The 21,503-nt window shown below is 41.7% G+C and overlaps 1 protein-coding gene across 1 annotated transcript; it reads right to left on the reverse strand.

The window, feature by feature from the left end:
* Positions 1-15,294: 15,294 nt before the first annotated feature.
* LOC123068669 (NAC transcription factor 29) lies at positions 15,295-18,048 on the reverse strand. Its single transcript, XM_044491279.1, has 2 exons — positions 17,096-18,048; positions 15,295-16,149 (listed from the first exon to the last, which is right to left on the reverse strand). Exons 1-2 carry the CDS (start codon positions 17,636-17,638, stop codon positions 15,631-15,633), a joined length of 1,062 nt encoding a protein of 353 aa, XP_044347214.1. The 5' UTR covers positions 17,639-18,048; the 3' UTR covers positions 15,295-15,630.
* Between the last annotated feature and the right edge of the window lie 3,455 nt (positions 18,049-21,503).

Below are 21,503 nucleotides of genomic sequence, written 5' to 3' on the forward strand. Positions count from 1 at the left end.
AGTTCGCGAACTATTCCAAATTGTTGACTTTTTGGAAATATGAACTTTTTAAAATACATGTTTATTAAATTATATTATATTTTTATTCTGTGAATTTGTTTCAAATCTTTGCACATTTCTTGAAATTCATATTTATTTTACATTTTTCAATGTACAAATTTCTTGAACCTATAAAAAGGAAATCTGTCTTTTATGCGAGAAAGCAGAGTAGTAGCTGCAAAAGCCGAGGTAAAAATGAAACAACAGGTGAGTGAGAAAACTCATACCAACCGAGTGAGGGGTGATTTCTATTTTGGCCGGCCCATGCGGTCAAGCACCTGCATTTTTTTTACAGAATTTCTCCTCCTTATTCAGCTAATAAAATTGTGGCAGCGTTTACAAGTAATGGGAGCACCTCAGGTGGAGCTGAATCCATCCAAAAATTAGGAGGAGAAAACTTAATATTTGTGGCCCAACAGTAACTACTTTCCATAACATGATTTAATTTTTTTCCTAGATTGTGGAAATCACTAGTGGTGTACATGGTGAAGCACACCTCCTCTACTGGGTGGTTTCAAGCGGTACCCTCTAACTAGTTGCTTCCAGAGTTGTAGGCTTAATTTGAATCTGACATGGTAAATATACATTGTACTATCTCCGTACTACTAATTTGAATCCGACATGGCAAAAACTTTGATGGGGCATCATGAATCCACAGCTAGTTACATGCATACATATGGAAAATATTCAATCCGTGCTACCAATTTTTAAAAAATGTTTATCCACGTTGCAATCTTGCATTGCTCCATATATAACTTCTCAAATAACTTGCTAAGATATATTCAATGATTAGATACATGCATGCCTATATGGTTGTCTAATTACCTTTCACAACATTTAGTTACCTTTTGTCATTAATAACATTTAACTATTTGTACAACTTGTACTAGCTAGTAAGTATAGCAAACAAAGTGTAGATATATTGTTAGGGCGATGCATCCATCATAGGAGTGGACGCGAAATAGATAGTGATATTGGGCATTGCTATCTTCTCCTTATTGAATAGATCTCACAATTGAGTCGTGTGTACAAAATATGCATGATGCCGAACAGATGAGTGGCCCCAATGTGAATTTATTTCTAACACCATCTAAACCCCAAATCTAATGTTGTTATTCATGAACATGTAATCTTAGTGTTTATGTGCCATATGAGTTTTCTCTTGAAATCCCCAGCTTGCATTTGTGCACATTGAAGCCGCACTATCTTCATATATGTAGACCCAGGTGCCTCTGGTATCATGGACGGAGCTAGATGAGTGCATAGGTGTACATCTGTACACCCATTATTTTTGTTCAAATAAGAGCACATGGGTACATCTATTAACAATTTGGTTTAGCAAATATATCATTACATTTATACATGGTGTTGCACAAACAAATATATCTGAAGCAATCCCTCACATATGGTTAAATTTTTACTCTAGAATTTTCTTCATATATGCTTTCCTATAATCATATAGTACAACCACTATTAAGATATTTGTTAAACCAATATTTTAGAGATATCTAACATATATGTATAAAAAATATAATTTAGAAAAAATTCAAAAACTAATTAAAGAAATATATTTTGTTACAAAGTACAAATTGAATTCAACGCACATGAGTACTTTTTTAAATGATATACATTATATATGTAATACATATTACAACTAATATTTAATTTTATTATGTTTTTAATTATGGCAAATAAGTAATAGAAATATAATCCTTAACACGGTAGTTTTGTAAGTATAAATTTTTAGTATAAAATACGTATATATATCAAGAGGAGCGGTGCCGTAGGCGAGAGGAGACTTTGAAAAAATTTGAAATTTGAGGTATGTACACCCAAATTTGAAACATTGGCTCCGCCACTGTCTGGTATGATACTAATTGTAGGGAACCCACCATGTGGTGGCTCTGGTACAAACTTCATTGGTGTCTATCTACCATTCTCATTCATAGCAGCTCCTAAAATTATCTTGGTTCTCTTTCTACCTTGCTTAGCTTGGCTTATCTTAGGAGGAGTGGCCACCCCTATCTATAGTTGAACATGACCATTGGGTTGGTGTCAGGTGGCAACCATTAAAAACCCTACACCATAACCCAAGAAAAAACATACAAATATCTTATATCTAGAGTTCTATACAATTTTCCACACAACTTAGACAAACATTTGTTCTAGAGACACTGCAAGAAATATCAACTCCCGTGTAATCTCTAAATGATCTAGAAGTTTCTTATCTTTGCCATGAATAACTTCTCTAGTATCCTCCATGGAAAATATCTTGATGTTCTTGATTGCTTACAAATATCTTCAACGACCCAAATATGCATTGCATATTATCAACAGTAGGAAATCGACAGAGTGTCAAGAATGTAAACAATTATTGGATATGGTGTGTCATCGTACAAAGCCAAATGGTGAGCGTATGTTAACATAGAGAGGATATCTAGTGCCCAAGCACTCCCAGTGCTGCCAATGCACAATATCACCACTCTATGATTTTTATTTTTCTTAAAACATTAAGTGAGTCAATAAGATATGTTTGTACAATTTGTAAAATTCTGAAATCGATTCAACCTACGTATGGAGAAGCAAAATAAATTAAAAAAATAGAAATTCAACCGTGATAGTGTTTGTAATTTGATTTTTGATACTATTCATAGTTGGATTTGTATTTTTAGAACTTTTTTGTCCCGACCTCTTTTAGGTGGGACACACACTGGCTTCCATCGGTGTCCATGCATGGGAATATCAGTAGATGTCTTTTTTTTCTAACTGTTTTTTTTTACTTATTCTTTTTTCAAACTAGCTTAGCTTATTGCGTGTTCGTCTACATACTTACATGGGTGTCTCTCTCGATCGACTCGTCTTTCCTTGGGTGCGATGACTTCCCAAGGAATCCAACCTTTCTGGCAGTAGAACAAAAGACAAGCCATTGCTCTCCTCTTTATTTTAGAGTACATGCACTTCAATTATGCACGTCTCTTTCCCCTAACATAAAGCATGCATAATAAGTTGCTGGTGTTCCAAGCTCGAATTGATTCATCCAAAAGTCCAAGACTTGGTTACAATAAATAAAGAACAAAATTTGAAACTAATGAGAATTTTATTCAATGAATGTTCACAATTTACATTCTAGTTCACCCTACATATACCCGAAGAAAATAATAAGAACATGGTTAAGATTCTTAAAATACGCAATGAACATTTTTATAAACCCGGAGAAAATAATAAGAACCATCACCGTAAAAAATGATAATAAGGGAATTTTATATAAAAAAATTAAAAAAGGAATAATAAATCTACTTAAAATAAGTTATGAACAAGAAATTAACAAAGAAAAGGAAAAACATAAAAGAATATGAAATGTAAAATATATTTAAAATAAATTGAGTTTATTTATTCAAAGATGAAATAGTAAAATAGTAAAGAAGAAAGAAAGAATAAAGAAAAAGTCAAAGCAAAAAGCCAAAATATTTCCAAAAACCCGGAAAAATGAGAAGAAGTGGGCCGACACAGACTGGAGTGTTGTAGGTGAGCAAAAGATGCGAGTCGCAATAGGTGAGATATAGCATCCGCGGCAGCTTACGTGCATCGACTCGAGCTTTTGTGTTCACTCATGTCATGGCCCATAATTTTGGCTCTTTCATTATGTTCAATTTTCTTTACGGGAGCTATGCATCACTTAGTACGAGACGTAACTCTGTCTCTTCTCTACCGCTGGCTACGCGGTTGCTTTAGTAGGCCAGCTCATTAGGACGGTTTTCAGAATGTTCTTTATACCGGTTTTACAATGTACCATGTGCTTTTTCTCAGTTTTTTCATTGGTTTATTTTTTTAGTTTCCTATTTTTTGCAAATACATGAAAAAAAATTAAATACAGATTATATTTTTTCGTATACATACACATTTTTTGGTACAGGTAGAATTTAAAAAAAAACATGGTGAACATTTATTTTTCAAATAAATGTTAATTATTTTTAAATGCACATTGAACACTTTTTTGTATGGTACGAGATATTTTTTAAATGTCATGAACATATACCTAAAATGTATGAACTTTTTTTTGTTGCTAATTTGTTGTTTTTTTTGCTTAATGGCACAAATCATTCTTTCAAACTTGCTGAACATCTTTTTGCATTGTAGAAACATAAGTCCATCAATCCCCCACCAGATCTCGAGGCACATAAGTTTGTCAACTGTTCCAAACAATGTTTGATATATCAGAAATTTCAGTGGAGACTGTTAAGTTGAATTTCCACCTAGAGCAATAGGATTAGACTTCTTCACAACTGAAGAATGGACTATGCCTTGAATTGTCAGTTTGGCGTGTAGAAGTTTTGCCTATTGCCAGCTGATACGTGGCTGTCGTAGGCTAAATCCCGCGGGTGGAGCTTATTAGTCATACTCCGTACCTTCTCATGAGCTTCCTAGAGATCACCCAATCTCATAGACTGTGACCAGCAGTCAGGCTGGCATAGGTGTGTTCCTCCAAAGAATGCTCTATAGGTTAGCATCTTGCTTACACAAGCTTTGAAACACATTAAGACAAAAGTCAGCCTGCCTCACAGAATTGAGAGTAGTACTGCATCTCCAACGGAGTGAGTTTATTAAGGATACTCTCCTCAGTTGACTATTGGATTGTTTTCCCAGGTCCTAATTCACGGGATCTCCGATCACATAGGTTGGGTTACCCCCATGGCAACTTAGATGGGTCTCATACCCATCTCCCTCGATGCATTTTCTATCACAACCCATGATAGCCCTTTCGTAAAAGGGTCTGCCAGATTCTTAGCCGTTTGGATATAATCCAACGCTATCACTCCGGAGTTTCTTGATTTTCTGACAGATTTCATTCTTTGCCTTATGTGCTTTGTGGATTTCATGTTGTCCTTTGAACTCTTAGCCTTGGCAATCACCGTTTGATTGTATCAGTTCATAAGGACAACTGGCACTGGTTTATCAACCACCGGCAAATCCATCAAAAGCTCTCGAAGCCATTCTGCTTCGACGCATGATGTGTCTAATGTTGTGAGTTCTGCTTCCATAGTCGATCTGGTTAAGATCGTCTGCTTGCAAGACTTCCAGGAAACACCACCACCACCAAGTGTGAAGACATGTCCACTTGTGGCTTTCATCTCATCAGCATCAGATATCCAATACGAATCACTATACCCCTCAAGTACCGCCGGGTACCCAGAATAGTGAATCCCATAGTTCGCAGTACCTTGCAAGTAACGCATCACTCGCTCAATAGCATGCCAATGCACATCTCCCGGATTGGAAACAAACTGACTCAGTTTGCACACAGCAAATGAGATGTCAGGACGAGTAGCACATGCTAGGTACATTAGTGAACCAACCACTTGAGAATATCTCAATTGATCTATAGCCGTGCCTTCAAACTTTTGAATCCGCAGGCTAGGATCATATGGTTTTTGTAGAAGCTTTGCAGTCCGAATATCCAAAACGGCTCAACTTCTCAACATAGTGGTATTGCAAAAGTGTAATTCCACCCTGAGAATTTCTTAGTAGCTTGATGTTCAAGATAACATCAGCCACATCCAGGTCTTTCATATTAAAGTTATGAGATAGAAAAGCCTTGACCTCCTCAATGACTTTGAGGTGGGTCCCAAATATCAGTATGTCATCGACATATAGACAGAGTATAACTCCTTCGCCCCCACCATAGCGATAGTATACACATTTGTCAGCTTCGTTAACAACAAAGCCAGCAGATGTCAGAGTAGTGTTGAACTTCTTATGCCATTGCTTAGGCGCTTGTTTCAGACCATACAAGGATTTCACTAGCTTGCACACCTTTCTTTGCTGACCATTTACTACAAAGCCATCTGGCTGTTGCATGTAAATTTCCTCATCTAGCTCTCCGTTAAGGAAAGCCATCTTAACGTCCATTTGATGAACGAGGAGACCATGCGAGGCAGCCAAAGCGAGTAACACTCGAATGGTTGTCAGTCTAGCCACATGTGAGTAAGTGTCGAAGAAATCCTCTTTTTCTTTCTGGGTATAACCCTTGGCCACAAGCCTAGCCTTGTACTTCTCAACAGTACCATCGGGCCTAAGCTTCTTCTTGAACACCCACTTACATCCCAATGGTTTACAACCATAAGGACGATCAGTGATCTCCCATGTCCCGTTAGCCAAGATGGAATCCATCTCGCTACGGATCGCATCCTTCCAGTAGTCAGCATCTGGAGATGCATAAGCTTCTGAAATGAAACTGGGAGTGTCATCATCCACGAGGTACACGAGGAAATCATCACCAAAAGACTTTGCAGTCCTTTGTCTCTTGCTCCTAACAGGAGCTTCCTCGTCATCCTCCGTGGAACTCTCATCACTTTTATGTTCATAATATTCCATCGGAATGGAAGGTTCAGGAGTCTCATCAGATTCCAGTCTAGAAGTGCTTTGCATATCTCTCATGGGGAAGATATCCTCAAAGAATGTAACATACCTAGACTCCATGATCGTACCGACCTTCACGTCGTGTACATCAGATTTCACTACTAAAAATCTATAGCTAATGCTATGCTTGGCATAGCCAAGAAAAACGCAATCCACGGTCTTTGGTCCCAACTTGCGCTTTTTGGTTATCGGCACGTTGACTTTCGCCATGCAGCCCCAAGTGCACAAGTAAGAGAGTGTAGTTCTTTTCTTTTCCCATTGCTCATAGGGAGTAGTTTCATTATCCTTTGTGGGAACTTTATTCAGGACAAGATATGATGTCAATACAGCCTCCCCCCACCATGCCTTGGATAAACCCGATGTATCTAACATGGCATTAACCAAATCAGTTAGAGTACGATTTTTCCGTTCGGCAACCCCGTTTGACTGGGGTGGGTAGGGAGGCGCCCTCTCATGAATAATACCATGTTCCGCACAGAATAAATTAAACCCATTAGAAAAGTACTCTCCACCACGATCAGACCGGACTCGTTTTATTTTCTTCTCAAGTTGGTTCTCAACTTACAGCCTTATAGACTTTAAAGTAGTGTAGATCCTCATCCTTGGTATTTAACAAATACATATAGCAGAATCTAGTGGAATCATCAATAAGAGTCATGAAGTATTTCTTTCCACCTTTAGTCAGTACACCATTCATCTCACAGAGATCTGAATGTATGAGCTCTAACGTTGCCAGGTGTCTCTCCTTCGCAAGCTTGTGAGGCTTACGAGGTTGCTTAGCTTGCACACACGCATGGCACTTAGAGCCTTTGGCTAAAGTGAAACTCGGGATTAAATCCATCTTGGCTAGCCGCGTCATACAACCGAAATTTATGTGACAAAGACGTGAATGCCAAACCTCAGATTCATTCACATTAGAATGAATTTGGTTCACGACTTTATTACAGAAAGCCTCCAGGGAGAGGCGGAACAAACCACCACAATCATATCCTTTTCCAACAAATAGTCCATACCGAGATACGACTACTTTGTTAGACTCAAATACTAACTTAAACCCTTCTTTACATAGAAGGGAGCCACTAACGAGATTCTTCTTGATGGCGGAGACATGCTGCATGTTCTTCAGTTGCACGATCTTTCCCGAAGTAAACTTCAGATCTACCGTGCCAACACCATGAACAGAAGCATGCGAGCCATTCTCCATCAGGACGGAACAATCTCGTGCGACCTGGTAAGAAGAAAACAAAGACACATCAGCACACACATGAATATTGGCCCCAGTGTCAACCCACCAATCGGTGGACTGACATACTAAAAGTATGGCAAACAGATTACCATACCCAGATGTCGCATCATTGTTGCTCAGAATGACATTGACAGACTTGGAGTCCTATCCTGATTTCTTGTACTTGTTTGGGCACTTGTTTTCCCAGTGTTCCTATGAACCACAAGTAAAGCAGCCATCTCTCCTTTTGTCTTTCTTCTTACCCTTCTTCTTAAAGGTAGTATTCTGCCGGACAGAGTTCTTTCCCTTGAACTTGTGAAAGTTCTTCTGCACCACATTGGCACTAGAAGAACCCTCTGCCCCTTTCACGTGTGAGTCCTTTGCTCTCGAGTTCTACTCAACACTGAGATGACTGATGACATCCTCAACAGAGAATTCACGTCTCAAGTGCTTGAGAGAAGTAGCAAAGTTCCTCCATCCAGGAGGGAGTTTTGCAATAATGTAACCTGCAACAAACTTGTCCAGTAACTCACACTTCAGGAGTTCCAACTCCTTAGCGATGCATTGTATCTCATGAGCCTGGTCCAATACAGAATGGTTATCAACCATCCTGTATTCATGGAACTGCTCCATGGCATACAGTTCGCTCCCAGCATCGGTTACGCCGAACTTAGCTTCGAGCGCATCCCACAAGTTTTTGGCAACACGCATATGGAGATATGCATCAACCAACTTGTCTCCGATCACAGTAAGAACGGCTCCCACAAAGATGGTGGTTGCCTCCCTAAACGCCTTTTCCTGTTCAGGAACAATCATTTCTATGGGAGACACAACACCAACCCAGAACACGTTCATTGCTGTGAGCCACAAGGTGGTCCTTGTCCGCCAACGCTTAAAATGCGTCCCAGTAAAATTTTCCAATTTCAGTGTCGCAGCAAAGCCTTGAATCGAAAAGTGCCTAAAATAAGGTTTTTGGATTGTTGGAAATATTAGCACTTTTCCAATTAGACTAATCCACGCGTAAACAGTAAGCATAGCAAATACGGTATGCATCTCATACCGATTCCTAAGCATACTAGCACGTACAGAACATAAAAGTAAACCATCTATGAGCAGCACATATATGGCTAGCACAAGCATGAGTAAATGAGGGATGAACAGATCATACCCTCCGGTTGGCAGGCTAACGCGGCGGCGGCAGCAGCAGCCTCGGCTTCGTCCGTGGCCTTCTTCTTGTCGGCAGCGGCGTCGGCCATGGTGTTGATGCAGGGGAAGTAGTGAAAGCAGAGGCGGATGGAGCCGGAGACGGATCGGGAGCAGTCGTGTCGAGACGCTCCCCAAAAATCTTATTGCCGATCTCCTGGGCAAGACCTCGAACGGCAGGGTTCCGGAGGCACCTGCTCTCCCGACCAACCGTGCACGCGGTCGTCTGGATGGGTCACAGGAGACAGAAAGGAACAGTAGATGACGGCTAGGTTACGCGAGAGGGAGTGAGTGAACCGAACTAGGTCACTCCACTGGGCAGAGCCTTCTTATATAGGCCGTCGGGTAGGATGTCGTGGGCCTGGGCGGAAGCCCACCACCGAGTCGATGCACCCCCGGCAAGGGAGTCGGAGAAGGGTCGCACTCCTGGCAACGCAAGTCAACCCATAGTCCAACGTCTCGGACAGTGGCCCACCTATTAGCGACTCGTTAATTAATCCCTGATTAATTAATTCGTTCCATAGAGGCAAAAATAAGCTTCGACTCGGCTCATTTCCGTGACCCGGGGGGGGGGGGGGGGGGGGGCGAGGCGGAGGAGCGCGCGTGTACCACTCCTCTTTCCAAGCTCCCAATGGCAAGTGATAGAGCAGCCCTTATAAAAGGGTCTCAACTCTCCTCGACTAGCAAGGTGGGACTAAACTTTCCACCACCCGCCGGCCTCAAGATTAACCAGGGATTATTGCCTTATGTGGACCTAAGCCCATCCATAATCCATCATCCATGAGCACTTGTATCTAGTACTTCCTCCGTCCGAAAATACTTGTCATCAAAATGGATAGAAATAGATGTATCTAGAACTAAAATACGTTTAAATACATCCCCTTTTATTTATTTTGATGACAAGTATTTCCGGACGGAGGGAGTAGTAATTATTATGGTGGATGTTTGTTTGCCCAGTTTGCCATTTTTTTTTACCGTTTTCCAAATATTAAATGACCCCGAGCTGTCACTTCGCCACCCCTGCCTCTGTTTCCCAAATATTATCCGTGCCGCGAGTGCATATCCTGTGCTGCCCAACCCCTAAATGCTCACATGCTCCAATCTTTCAAAAAACCAATGCAACCATTTCAAAAAAAAAACCGTTCTGTTTTTAATGTTCTTAGGACATGTGTCCATAATCCCTATGAATTTCAGATCCCAAATCAAAATATACATGTAGAAATCAAAAGCTATTGACAAGAGCAGACAAATTCAGTCGATAAATGTTTGTGACATTTAGAAAAAGCGTTCACACTCGTCAAAAATATGTTTACACCTTTTTCAGAAAAATCTTTATACAATTTTAGAAAATCACGTATCTTCAAAAAACTATTGTACTCCCTCCATAAAGAAATATAAGAGCGTTTAGATAACTACTTTAGGGATCTAAACGCTCTTATATTTGTTTACAGAGGGAGTGCCATTTAAAATGATCTTGGTGACATCTAAAAAAATGTTCACACACTTAAAAATATGTTCATGACATTTTTTTACAAATGTTCTTACCATTCAAAAAAAATGTTTGTAACATTCAAAAAATGTTCGAGACATTGAAAACAATGTTCACGTGCTTCGAAAGAATGTTTGTGAATTTTCTTTAAAAAATATTTATACAAATGTCAAAAAAGGATTGTGTAGTTTAGAAAAAACATGTTGTGCCATGAAAATATGTTCAAACGTGTATTCTAAAAATGTTCAACACATATTAGAAAAAATGTTCAAAGCATTTTATTTGAAAAAGGTTTGATGTGTATCAAAAAAAATGTTCCAGATGTTAAAAAATGTTCCAGTGTAGTTTCAACCGCCGGTGCACTGGCAGAACCACAAATTAAATATGGGTGTAGCTTCCTCTTGTACCCAGTCTAATCTAAGACCCAGAGATTTGTCCAATTCATTTATGCTTAATTATTCTTTTCCCGCTGAAGAACGTTTCTTTAATGAAGCAATAGTGTTTTGATGTCGTTCCAGCAACTTATTTTTTATTGTAGCAATTAAAGAAAGTTTTCCCGGTCGTCAAAAGGTTCTCCCTTTGCGGCAGCAAGAACAACTTGGTGAGTAATTTGTCAACTCTTAAAGCCATTCATGCACCATCACTTGATTAATTCATAACTGGTGAGGGTATATCCGTACACATGCAACTCAGCTAATTAGCCACTAGCTACGGCTGACATCACTTGCATAGCTTGTGGGGCATCACTTTGCTTTCAGCACAAGAAAGTGCATAATTAATCAGTTATCTGAGCTAAGTAGCAATCCAACGTGTGCTTTTGCTTTTATCTTAGGAAGCAGCTTGAGTAAGATATTTGTCATGATGGTCCGTAAAATTAAAGTGTGAGAAAAACTGTGCGTGCCTATGCCTGATTAGGAACCGGATCCTCTAACATTGTGAAGGAAAGTCACGGTGCTACAGTGTTTGCCTAGTGTAAAATGAAGAAGGAAAGTTAGGAATTGTTAGTAGGTTGTTTACTGTTGGTATTTACTGTAGATATAAATAATTCAAAATTAGTTTTATTTCATCATCAATTTGTTTATATGTAATTACTATAAATGTACATGGTAGATCATCAATTTGCAAATTAATTTAAATCATTTTAGCCATAATCATATGGATAGAAAGAAGGAAAGTTACTAACAGTTCCTAACTTTCCTTCTTCATTTTATACTAGGCAAACACTATAGCACCGTGACTTTCCTTCACAATGTTAAAGGATCCGGTTCCTAGAATATTATAGCTTCTCTAACTTCCCTTCTTGATGTTAGAGGATCCGGTTCCGCCTGATCAGGCCAGGCGTATGTCTGCCTTGCGCTCTAGGGCAGTCCCATCTAACAGGGCGCTTGAGACGAGGAGGTCTTAAGCCAGATGTAGACGCTCCCCCGAAGTATGGCACTGGAGGGAGACCCGAAGATAGTTTTTTCTTAAGCCTAATCCCTCTTTATGGCTCAGCCCATTTATACACTACGCAGTCTGTGGTGGCCTACGTGCACCGGCCCGAGCTCGTACTCACTCTGGTCACGGCCCACAAAATTGGCTCATTCTATGTTCAATCCTCCTTTTCCGCAGCATTTTTTAGGAAGCAATAGCACTATGTCGTCATTACAGCAACCTATTCTATTAAGTACTCCCTCCGTTCATAAATATTTATCTTTTTAGAGATTTCAAATGAACTATCACATACGGATATATAGATATATTTTAGAGCGTAGATTCACTTTTTTTGCTTTGTATGTAGTCACTCGTTGAAATCTCTAGAAAGACAAATAGTCCCTCCGTCCCAAAATTCTTGTCTTAGATTTGCCTAGATACGGATGTATCTAATACTAAAACATGACTTGATACATCCCTATTTAGACAAATTTAAGACAAGAATTTTAGGACGGAGGGAGTATTTAGGAACAGAGGGAATACTATCTTTCCTACTTAAAAAGACATTCAACGCCCCTCCCCACTTCACCTATGTTTTCAGTTTTGCCAATTCTTCTCACAGTTTTTTCTTGAAAAACGCCTCAATTGTCTCGTGTCTTTCTAGCTTAGTAAGTAAAATTATGTTTTCTTTGGTATGTCAATAAGTACTGGTTTAATTCACAGTCTATTTTTGGTATGTTATGGCAAAGCCACAAGTTCAAACTTGTGATGTCAATTCAAAACTGTGACCAAATACGTGTGTTTATATGATTTTTGCATTATTATTTTTGCTCGATTTCTACTTATATGTGGTGCTTTTGCACGAATACTGTATAGTAACTGACTACACCGAACACATGTGGAGCCGCCACTGTGTAATCACACTTACACACTATCAATAAAATGATGGGTAAATCATGATGAGTGCATACAAAATATATATGCTTGTTCTTAGGCTGACAATTATCTAATACGGAGTAGTAGTTAAAAACAATACCCCTGGTCCTCAAAAGGTTCTCCCTTTGCGGCTGCAACCACAACTTTTCAGTAATTTGTCAACTCTCAGAGCCTTTCATGCATCATCAGTTGATTAATGAATAACTGATGAGGGTATATCCATACACATACAGCCAGCTAATTAGCCACTAGCTACGGTTGACATCACCTGCATAGCTTGTGGGACATCACTTTGCTTTCAGCACAAGGAAGTGCTTAATTAATCGGTTATTTGAGCTAAGTAGCAATCCAACGTGTGCTTTTGCTTCGTCTTAGGAAGCAGGTTAAGGAGCTGTCTCGTTGCTACCTGGCTACTTGGCACTTGCAGTGGTCAAACACTTGGTAGAAAACATTGTTTAATTTTGAGCGCGTTCATTCCGATGGATCGAGATAGCTTGATCCCTTCAAGTTCTACGTAATGCACATCGACTGCACAAGCAAAAGGCCGATTAAATATACTCATAGCATTATAATACTTCATTGCATAACGTGAGAGAATTCTCAATGATGAGTACCATGCATGCACAAGGTGAACAAACAACAAAAACAATGAAACGTGCATGGTTGATCAAGGTATCAGTTTACCATCCCATTGTTTTTTTATCACCGGTGGTCTGCCAATTCATATGTACTAGTATTCAGTTGGTATAATTATAATCAGCAAAAACTTTGATGGGGCATCATGAATCAGCAGCTAGTTACATGCATACATACGAAAAATATTCAATCCGTGCTACCATTTTTTTTAAATGTTTATCCATGTTGCAATGCTGCATTGCTCCATATATAATTTCTCAAATAACTTGCTAAGATACATTCAATGATTAGATACATGCATGCCTATATGGTTATTTAATTACCTTTCACAACATTTCGTTAACTTTTGTCATTAATAACATTTAACTATTTGTACAACTTGTACTAGTAAATATAGCAAACAAAGTGTAGATATATTGTTAGGGCGATGCATCCATCATAGGAGTGGACGCGAAATAGATAGTGATATTGGGCATTGCTATCTTCTCCTTATTGAATAGATCTCACAATTGAGTCGTGTGTACAAATACGAGCATGACGCCAAACAGCTGAGTGGCCCCAATGTGAATTTTTTTCTAACGCCATCTAAACCCCAAACCTAATGTTGTTATTCATGAACATGTAATCTTAGTGTTTATGTGCCACGTGAGTTTGCTCTTCACATCCCCAGCTTGCATTTGTGCAAATTCAAGCTGCATTATGTTCATATATGTAGACCCAGGTGCCTCTGGTATGATACTAATTGTAGGGAACCCACCATGTGGTGGCTCTGGTACAAACTTCATTGGTGTCTATCTACCATTCTCATTCATAGCAACTCCTAAAATTATCTTGGTTCTCTTTCTACCTTGCTTACCTTGGCTTATCTTAGGAGGAGTGGCCACCCCTATCTAGAGATGAACATGACCATTGGGTTGGTGTCAGGTGGCAACCATAAAAAACCCTACACCATAACCCTAGAAAAAACCATACAAATATCTTATATCTAGAGTTCTCTACAATTTGCCACACAACTTATACAAACATTTGTTCTAGAAACACTGCAAGAAATATCGACTCCCATGTAATCTCCAAATGATCTAGAAGTTTCTTATCTTTGCCATGAATAACTTCTCTAGTATCCTCCATGGCAAATATCTTGATGTTCTTGATTGCTTACAAATATCTTCAATGACCCAAATATGCATTGCATATTATCAACAGTAGGAAATCGATAGAGTGTCAAAATGTAAACAATTATTAGATATGGTGTGTCATTGTACAAAGCCAAATGGTGAGCGTATGTTAACATAGAGAGGATATCTAGTGCCCAAGCACTCCCGGTGCTGCCAATGCACAATATCACCAGTCTATGATTTTCATTTTTCTTAAAATATTAAGTGGGTCAATTATATATGTTTGTACATTGTGTAAAATTCTGAAATCGATTCAACCTACGTATGGAGAAGCAAAATAAAAAAAAATAGAAATTCGACCATGATGGTGTTTGTAATTTGATTTTTGATACTATTCATAGTTGGATTTGTCTTTTTAGAATTTTGTGGTCCCGACCTCTTTTAGGCGAGACACGCACTGGCTTCCATCGGTGTCCATGCATGGGAATATCAGAAGATGTCTTTTTTTTCTAACTGTTTTTTTACTTATTCTTTTTTCAAACTAGCTTAGCTTATTGCGTGTTCGTCTACATACATACATGGGTGTCTCTCTCGATCAACTCATCTTTCTTGGTGTGATGACTTCCTAAGGAATCCAACCTTTCTGGCAGTAGAACAAAAGACAAGCCATTGCTCTCCCCTTTATTTTAAAGTACCTGCACTTCAATTATGCACGTCTCTTTTCCTTAACATAAAGCATGCATAATAAGTTGCTAGTATTCCAAGCTCGAATTGATTCATCCAAGAGTCCAAGACTTGATTGCAATAAATTAGGAAAGAAATTTGAAACTAATAAGAATTTTATTCAATGAATGTTCACAACTTACACCCTAGTTCACCCTACATATACATATACACACAAATTAGACATGCATCTACAATCAGTTCTAGCTATCTAGTGACATAATTGTGTTCTTCTACTCCGGCCTATAATATGTTACACTAACTTTACACAATATACTGTGCTAATTTAGGCTGATCTACAAATTATGCATGAGTAATATTATCCCCCTCGATCCATTGATCGATCGGCATCAATAGTGAATAATCAACTAGTGTGGCCATAGTTAAGTCGCTAGCTTGCTTTCTCCTAGCCCTAATTAACACGGTAGCACGGATCATATCCTATCCTGCTGGGAAGGCTGGTCTGGTCCAAATATGGAGAAGCCGCCGTTCATCATCGTCGTCATGGACCCATCGCTACCCAACCACCTCTTGGAAGCGTGCAACGACGACATTTCACCATCGTTGTTGCTGTCCGCCGTCGCCTGCCTCTTGTGCGCCGTGCTGGCCTCGCCGTCGCCGGCGCCAGTAGTAGTGGTGCCGAGGAAGAACTGGCCGGCGGAGCTTGCAGTCGTCTCCGGCTGTGGTGGGGGCGGCATGCTGTCGAAGAGCTCCGAGACGGCGGAGTAGTCCACGAGGTAGTCGGAGATGGAAGGATTCCTCGGCAGCATCCGGGAGGAGGAGGAGGTGTCCTCTTGCTGCTGCTGTCGCTGCTGCTGGTACTGATGGTGGTGGTGGTGGCCGAGGCCGAGGCTGGCGTCCATGGACGATGGCGACGGCGACGGCTCGTAGAAGGGCGACAGCTGCTGCGGGTTGGGCTTCTTGTAGATCCTGCAGAGCACCCAATCGTCGAGCTGCACGCATGCACGCACACAAGAAGGAAAATCAGAAGCACACGTGTATGTTGCAACAAACAGTCGCTTGACAGGTAGCTGCTAGGTTAGCTAGTAGGTTGTAGGTTGAAGGGTGATAATGCAAGTCTCTTTCTTGGAGAAAGAAGATCCCATGGGTAAAAGAAACTATAGCTAATAGGACAGTGGTTCATTGACCAGGGACCCAGGGTGAGTTGCTTGCTCGAGCTTAACTCACTGACATCCACACACACGCAACTAATAATAAGAAGAGAGCAAAAGATTCCTAGCTAGCTCCAACGAGATGCCTTCTTCGTTCATTTGCAACCGCAGAAAACATGCTTGCATGTGTGATCAAGAAGAAATAATAAAGCATGAAATTACGATGGAGAGCAAGGTTTTGGATCCCAAGTGAAGATTTTTTTCTCGAGGGGCACCGAGATTCTCGGTAACCACGAATTACCGAAAAAAATTCGGACGAAATTTAAAACCAAATTTTGAATTCAATTTTTTTGAGTTAGATATATGAGCTTTTAACTATTAATAGTCAGTAAGGTTGTTCTACCGTAGTGGCTCTCAACCCGCAGCTATCCCTTGCTCAGGCGCCCCGAGTTCGATCCCTGTCTTCTCCAGAATTTTTCATAGGTAAACACTTTTGCATCTCTAAAAGTTTAAAAAAGCAGTGCGTAGCCCGAGTCGAACCCTCGACCAACGTCTGGCGATAAAACACCTTTTGCCACTGGGCCACGATAAGTTCTCTGTTTAAAACACAGATGCAGCTTATTTAACTACAAGGCGATCGTTTGAATTCAAATATTTCAAAAAAATCGGGATTTTTTGCTCGGTATGAGTGTTTATCGTGGGGGAGCGATAAACGTGGTAACCGCGCGGTAACCGAATATCTCGAGCGGTTACCAAAACAGAGATGGAGAGAGACATGCATGCGTACCCTCATGGAGGAGGAGGCCTTGAAGCGCGTGGGCGGCCGGTAGGTGTGCGCGACGGCGGCGGCGTGGGCGTCGGCGAGGCGGTACTCGTGCATGATCCAGTTGGTCTTGAGCCCCTTGGGGGGACGCCCCTGGTAGAACACCAGCGCCTTCTTCACGCCGACCACCTCGCCGCCGGGCACGCCGCCGGCCGTGATGGGCTTGTCGGTGCCGGTGGCCTTCCAGTACCCCGACCCGGCGGCGCGGTTGGGGCGGACGCCGTTGGGGTACTTGCGGTCGCGGGGGCTGAAGAAGTACCACTCGTCGTTGTCGCCCTCGAACACGGCCCGCGACGGGAGCTCCCACGGGTCCAACTTGTAGATGTCCACCTCCGCGATGACGGCCGCCGGGCACGGCGCCGCAGCGGCGCGCCTGCGGAGGTAGTGCACGATCAGCTCCTCGTCCGTCGGGTAGAACCGGAACCCCGGCGGCAGCCCCGTGCCCGCGCGCGGTGGCGCACCCGCCGGCGCCGGGAGCGACGGCCTCGACTGCAGCTCGATCGTCATCACAACCCGAACGCTCCGTCAGAGACTCAGGGCAAGGTGAGTGGGAAGGGAAGGGAAGGTGGGTCGAGACGGAGGAGAACTGAAATTTTCCGAGGTGGAGCCGATGGGTACGGTTATAAAGGCGGGAGGTGCTCCGGTGCATGGCAGGCTCTGTAATTCTTGGCCGCCGGTGACGAGAGGGATGATGAATGCAAGGGCCCTGCCGTACGTGCGTGTCCATCCGTGTCACGTCACCAGTGCTCACTTGGCTAGAATCTTTTAATTTGTTGGAATCTTTTCTTTCTTTTTTGTGCCACATGAGAACGAGTGGGAAAAATCTGAAAAAGACATGAGCAAAATGAATGGATGAAAAAAATCAGTTGTCAAATGATTGGAAAAGATGGACATTAAGCTCGATGTTGTAGGGCCGGGAAGTGTTGATGGTCCCACAGGAATACCATATATAGGAATAGCAGATGAATACCAGGTGTTTTTATGTATGTTCGCATTGACTCCATATTCCTATACATGCATGCATGCAGATAGCTAGATATATCTAAGAAAATTATATTCATGGCTGGAATGCAAACCTCGGAAAATCATTGGAGATATCTAGACTACAAGATACAAATTGATTGAGAATTGCTTAAATATCTCCAGCAAATTGCTAACCATTTAGATCAAGATTTAATCATTCTCATCTACTCCGTATGTCACTATATAGCATGCAAACTCAAAAGTGCAATAAGGTTCACACTTCAAGAGTGAACTTAAGAATTGGTAGTGTGCAATTTTTAGTAACGGAGTCCACAAAAATTTCAGGTAGCTACCCCCTCCAATTCACAAAAAGGCGCATTTTTGGACATAACACGATCTTTAAAATGCAAGTTTGACAATTAGTTTCTATTGCCATATATGTATAACAAAGACACAACTATAACATTTATGAAAATATTCCTTGAGCCTGTCATATGCATATGGTTCAAGTTTCAAATCTAAATTATAAATTGATATTGATGGTCAAAGTTTTCATAGTTTGACTTAAGGCATGTCCAAAACATCATTTTTATGCGAGTAGAAAAATCTAAGTTCCAGTAAATGGTTAGAGAATCCAAGCTTGCTGTTTTTCCACGTTAGAGCTTGTGCATGGTATTTTGGTTCATCTAAATACAAGCTTCATATATCTCCTTATATTATTTAGTTTCTGTTATGTCATCATACTAGTAAATTTTACGTGTCAAATTTTGCCCATCACTGGTAGAAAAAGAGGCTTTCGTCCAGCCCCATTAGTCGCGAAACTGTAGGAACCGCGACTAATGATGTCTTTAGTCACGGTTCGGCAGACGAACCGCGACCAAAGGCCTGGGCCCAGGGCGCTCGGTGGCCAGCTGGTGCACGTGAGGGGCTTTAGTCGCGGTTGGCCAGGCCAACCGCGACTAAACGTGCGCAAAGGCCTTTAGTCGCGGTTGGCCAGGCCAACCGCGACTAAAGCTCCTCCCCTATATATACCAGTTCAGCACGCTCACTTAGCCATTTGGTGCCACTTCTCTTCACAAGCTTCACAAGGGGGTGTAGGTTTGCTTTTGGTTCCTCTTATGCACACAAGGTGTTTGATGAAATGCCCTAAGAGGGTGAAACAAACATGATATGAAGTGTTGGAGCCACACTTGAGGTTCCTCATTTATTTTTTCCTTCTCGATCGCGGTTAGCAACTTGAACCTTTCATGCATGTGTGTCATTGATAAAATATGCATGTGTGCAGTTCATTGTTTAATTTATATTGTTTGTAGCTAGTTAGTTTAACAAATGCATGATGGTTAATTATATATTTTATATTATAATAATGCAGATGAATCGGCAATGGATGTACGGTAACCGACTCTCCGGCGAGTTCACTACGGGTTTGAAAGATTTCCTCGTAGTGGCTAATGCGAACAAGCAGGGGGGTTTTGTTATCTGTCCATGTGTTATCTGTAAGAATCAGAAGGGTTACTCTTCCTCAAGAGATGTTCACATGCATCTGCTTCGGCACGGTTTCATGCCAAGCTATAATTGTTGGACCAAGCATGGAGAAAGAGGGGTTATAATGGAAGAAGATGAAGAAGGGGATGATTTCATCGATGAAAGCTATCTTGCTCATTTCGGTGATACTTTCATGGAGGATGCTGAAGGTGAAGGGGAAGGTGAAGAAGAGGCACGTGATGATCCCGTTGATGATCTTGGTCGGACCATTGCTGATGCACGGAGATGCTGCGAAACTGAAAAGGAGAGGGAGAATTTGGATCGCATGTTAGAGGATCACAGAAAGGCGCTGTACCCCGGATGCGATGATGGTCTGAAAAAGCTGGGCTGCACACTGGATTTGCTGAAATGGAAGGCAGAGGCAGGTGTAGCTGACTCGGCATTTGAAAACTTGCTGAAAATGTTGAAGAATATGTTTCCAAAGGATAACGAGTTGCCCGCCAGTACGTACGAAGCAAAGAAGGTTGTCTGCCCTCTAGGTTTAGAGGTTCTGAAGATACATGCATGCATCAACGACTGCATCCTCTACCGCGGTGAATACGAGAATTTGAATGAATGCCCGGTATGCACTGCATTGCGTTATAAGATCAGAGGCGATGACCCTGGTGACGATGTTGAGGGCCAGAAACCCAGGAAGAGGGTTCCCGCCAAGGTGATGTGGTATGCTCCTATAATACCACGGTTGAAACGTCTGTTCAGGAACAAAGAGCATGCCAAGTTGTTGCGATGGCACAAAGAGGACCGTAAGTCGGACGGGGAGTTGAGACACACCGCAGATGGAACGCAATGGAGAAAGATCGACAGATGGTTCAAAGATTTTGCAGCTGACGCAAGGAACATAAGATTTGCTCTAAGTACGGATGGCATGAATCCTTTTGGCGAGCAGAGCTCCAGCCATAGCACCTGGCCCGTGACTCTATGCATCTACAACCTTCCTCCTTGGTTGTGCATGAAGCGGAAGTTCATTATGATGCCAGTGCTCATCGAAGGTCCGAAGCAACCCGGCAACGACATCGATGTGTACCTAAGGCCATTAGTTGATGAACTTTTACAGCTGTGGGGTGGTGTCCGTGTGTGGGATGAGCACAAACAAGAGGAATTTGACCTACGAGCGTTGCTTTTCGTAACCATCAACGATTGGCCTGCTCTTAGTAACCTTTCGGGACTGTCAAATAAGGGATACAATGCATGCACGCACTGCTTACATGAGACTGAAAGTGTACATTTGCCAAATTGTAAGAAGAACGTGTACCTTGGGCATCGTCGATTTCTTCCGAAAATAGGGTTCCCCCAGAACGATGACCCGTACGGTTACAGAAGCCGTAAGAGAAAGATGGATCGGGAAGCAGATGTTGTGGCGCGGTTGGCATCGGAAATGGATGTGATGAAGAAAACCATGAGTGTACTAGTAGCCGAAAGAGATGCAGCTCGGGTGCAGCATGAAGATCATCCAGCGGATCTCGGAAGCCAGCAGCGGAGAAGCAGCGTGGCTTCCACGGAGGCCCCACCGGCTGGTGCAGATGCACCGACGATCGAAATTACTGCACCGGAGCCTCTGGTGGTCCAAATTACTGCACCGGAGCCTCTGGTGGTCGAAATTACTTCACCGGAGCCTCCTCGCTACCCCGTGGACGATATAAAGGAGATGAAAGAATGTCATCTGTATTATCCTATCGGGAACATGTCCATGAAGGTAGCCATCGGCAGTGCTTTACCATGTTTACCTGGAGCACTCCACCACAACAACCCCATTCAAGATGGCTATGCTCGTGTCACGGTGGAGGACATAGTCCAAGGGTTTGAGGACCTGGAAATTGACATTGCTACACCTGAAGGGGAGAAAAGACTTGGAGATGTCAAGCGC

The sequence above is a fragment of the Triticum aestivum genome, chromosome 3B (assembly GCF_018294505.1).
Source record: "Triticum aestivum cultivar Chinese Spring chromosome 3B, IWGSC CS RefSeq v2.1, whole genome shotgun sequence".
NCBI lineage: Eukaryota > Viridiplantae > Streptophyta > Magnoliopsida > Poales > Poaceae > Triticum > Triticum aestivum.

Bases quoted from the DNA above. Each gene is read 5' to 3' on its own strand.
- LOC123068669 (XM_044491279.1), bottom strand. From the start codon at position 17,638: ATGACGATCGAGCTGCAGTCGAGGCCGTCGCTCCCGGCGCCGGCGGGT. The intron at 16,150-17,095 runs GTACGCATGCAT...GCATGCGTGCAG, and splicing joins AGGCCTCCTCCTCCATGAGG to CTCGACGATTGGGTGCTCTG.